Consider the following 3,345-nt stretch of genomic DNA (forward strand, 5'->3'; position numbering starts at 1 on the left):
CTCTAGCCCCGTCCCACGCCGCGCCAGGAGAGGAGGAGCCTGCGCAAGGCCCGCAGTGCAGCGCGAGCGCGCGGCAGAGCATCCGCACCGCGGCCTGGCTCACATCGCTGAGCGGGCGTCGCGCAGTGGACAGGCCGCGGCCGCCACCGGATCCCGCCCCGCGCCCCGCCATGTCGTCCACCGGCCCCGCCTGAGCTGTGGCCGCCGGCGCGCAGGCGGGCCTCGGGCCGCCGGGGCCATGCGCGCGCTGCGCTGACGATGCTTCCCGGCGCGCCCGCCCGCCTGGCGCTGGCCCTGGGCCTGGGCCTGTGGCTCGGGGCGTGGCGGGGGCCCCGGCGCGATGCGGGCCGTGCGCGCCCCCCTGCTTTTGCGGCCCTGCTCCGGACACCGCCTGCCGCGTCAACTGCTCGGGCCGCGGGCTGCGGACGCTCGGGCCCGCGCTGCGCATCCCCGTGGACGCCACCGCGCTGTGAGTAGCCGCGGGCGGGCGGTTGCCATGGCGCTGGGCGGCCTGGCCGGAGCATCGCGTTGCTGCCGGAGCCCGCTGTTCGCAGGGCATGGGCGCGGCGCGGGCTCGGTGGCTAGACCAGCGGGTCTGGCCGCTGCCAGGGCGAGGTTAGGTAAGGAAAACCTGGGGCCACGGCCGGCGTGGCCCCGAGGAGTCCAGAATCTCGGCTTCTGTGAAAACACACGTCCCTCGCCCTGGAGCTCCTCAAATGCAAGCTGACGGCCTATGGCAGCTTGCAATTCACGGTGGGAGGTCGTGGTAAAGAAACGCGCTAATTAGAGGCTAACTGGGATGCAGCTGGGGCTGGGAGATTCTCTGGGAAGCGGAGATGTTGTGGAGCATGCAGGGCCAACTTCTGGACCGGGATTTGATATGCTTAAGAACTGGCCCAACTCTTAAGAAAGGGCGAGGATGTGGGTCCAGAGGAAGAGGAGAGGGAATGGTATGAGCCAGGGCCTGGAGGCTAGACATGGCCACTTGTGGCAACCATAGGAGAAATGTGAGGGGATAAGGACTCAACCCTGAGTGAACTGAGGTCTAGAAGTGTCTCGGGTGCTTCATTCAGGGTTTCGAGTGGGGGAATTGCCCCAGAAGGGACCTTGTCAGGTTTGCATCTGGAATAAATGATAACAAGCAGATGATAGGCAGCTTTACAGAAAGGTTGTCTTGAGCCAGGGACTATGCCAAGGTCTTGTGGATGTTGCACTTATCCCTTACCGTCTGGGGTTAGGTACAGTCAAGATCCCTGTTTTAGAGATGGGAAAACAGGCTTGGAGATGTGACCACACTTGTCCAAGGTATCACACCCCTGACTTGGCAGAGCAGGGTTTGAACCTGAGAGGTACCCAGGACCCAGGATTGGATTGGGAAGAGTGCAGAGGGCTAAGATTGCAAATATTTCTTCTCAGGGCTGGGGAGAGTCTCAGGGCCTGCTGATCCCAACCCCTTGGATTTCCTGGGCACTTCCAGGCACCTCAGCCCTAGAATCCTCCAAGGAGCTTGTAACATTCCTAAGCCTGTTAAACTTGGGCTGAGCCATGGCATTTGTTTTTGTAATACTTAGGGATCACTTCAGCCTGGGGGGTCACCATTAATAGGGGGCCATGTGTCCTTGGGGTTTTGTTTGGTGGTCTTAAGGGTTGGGGAAAAGCGAGTTCTTTAGGGATAACTGGGACCTGTGGTTGGGGGCCATGCTGGGCCTGACATTGTGCTCCTTGACCACTGGAGCATTTGTGGCGCAGCTGACTCTGTTGCAGATGGGCCCCTTTTGCCTGCTGACAGTGCCCACAGAATTGCGTCAGATCCACTCCACCCTTTGTTTCTGGATGGGTGGTGGCATAGTGAGGGTACTTCTGTCTCTGGTGGCTGCTCTGGAGGGTTAGGCCCAGCGCCTGCTGGCTATTCCTGCTTCTCCAGCCCTGGTGTGTCTGTGCTGGCCTCCCAGGAGCTGTCCAGGAACTAAAGGACTAACCTACAGCACCACATACTCTCGCACAGCAGTGGAGCTTGCTGTTGCCCTGGTGCTCGCCTTAGGCTCTCTTCCTGGGTTTGGGGAGGGGGAGTTTTCTGGAAGTTGGCCTGGCTGGGCCTGAGCTGGCAAGATTCCCAGGGTGCTACCCCTCTTAGTGTGTGATGGGACATCAGGGTAACCTCATGTGGGTGGGGAATTGAGATGAGTCCACCTTCTTTGCACCCTCAAGTTTCCTCTGGGAGATTTCCAGAGTGCTTCATGAGGGGGAATGCATGGGAAACTGGGACCTTAGGGAAGGTGTTGAGGTCCCGTGCTGGAGCCCCAGGCCACTGTCTATGCTCAGTGGGTTCTCAACCCTGCAGACTCCAGGGAGATATGTGGACCTTCTCTAAAGGAGAGAGCCCAGCTGGGAGAAGTCAAGGACAGACTGTAGTCTCCTGGTGCCCACTTTTCTTGGTCACCAGCAGCCTTTTGGGGAGGGGGGGGTCAGGTGCCTCCATTTGTGGCTTGTGGCCAGCCTAAGGTGAAGCAGGGCAGCTGTATCCATGTGGGATGATGGCCTTGGCTTCAAAACCATAGCCTTCCAGCCTTTCTGGGGTTAAAATAACACTGCTGGGAGGTGGCAGCTCAAAAAACGATGACGTTACTGGCAAAATGTTGCTGCTGTGCTATTTTTGAAGTTCTGCAGTGGAGAATTGAAAGCTTTGTTATAAAGGAAAGTAGGCAGAACAGGGTGATGGGTCCCTCGCCCTTCTCTCCCCCACCCCCTTGTTTGAGCCAGTTTCCAGTGTCATGGTCTTTTATCTGAAGGTGTTTGGGAGTGCATCTCAATACCCCAAATGCCTGAAACACCAAATGATCCTCAATCCCAGTAAATGTCCAGTGTGTTCAAGTTTTCACTTGTTTCAGTTTTTTGGATAGTTTGAATTAGTCCATTACTGTGGTAAATTAATCTTTTAAATCTCTGTTGATGCTTAGGTCCTCCTCCACCTCTTTTTCCCTCCTGCAATTTATAGAAGAAAACAACTCCTATGGCTCTGGGTTCCTTACTATCTCTGAGCTATCACTCTGTGGTGCTGTTGGGTGTGTCTGTCCTGTGTCTCCTGCAAGCTCATAGTTGGGTCTAGAGCTCTGTGGTGTGGAGGGCCTTATCTCCAATACTTCAGAGCCTCCTGTGGCCAGTGGCTATAAGGTGAACCATTTTACCTTCAAAGAAAGCGCTGCTCTAGGTGTGAGCTATTGGGTGTCTTTGGGTGTGGTTGCTTTGGGGAGGCTACTTTTCTTTCTTTTTTTTTTTTTAATTTTTCGTGGTGCTGGCGATTGAACCCAGGGCTTTGTGTCTGGGAGGCAAGCACTCCACCAATCT

The 3,345-nt window shown here is 56.8% G+C and overlaps 1 protein-coding gene across 1 annotated transcript in view; it reads left to right on the plus strand.

Annotated features, from left to right (window-relative positions):
- Positions 1-25: 25 nt before the first annotated feature.
- The window catches only part of Pkd1 (polycystin 1, transient receptor potential channel interacting), a 42,182-nt gene continuing 38,862 nt past the window's right edge, over positions 26-3,345 (plus strand). The window contains 2 exon segments of the mRNA XM_048789361.1: positions 26-319; positions 322-469. Of these exon segments, the coding sequence (XP_048645318.1) occupies positions 259-319; positions 322-469 (209 nt within the window). The 5' untranslated portion in view covers positions 26-258.

The sequence above is a fragment of the Marmota marmota genome, unplaced genomic scaffold (assembly GCF_001458135.2).
Source record: "Marmota marmota marmota unplaced genomic scaffold, marMar, whole genome shotgun sequence".
In the NCBI taxonomy this organism is placed as follows: domain Eukaryota; kingdom Metazoa; phylum Chordata; class Mammalia; order Rodentia; family Sciuridae; genus Marmota; species Marmota marmota.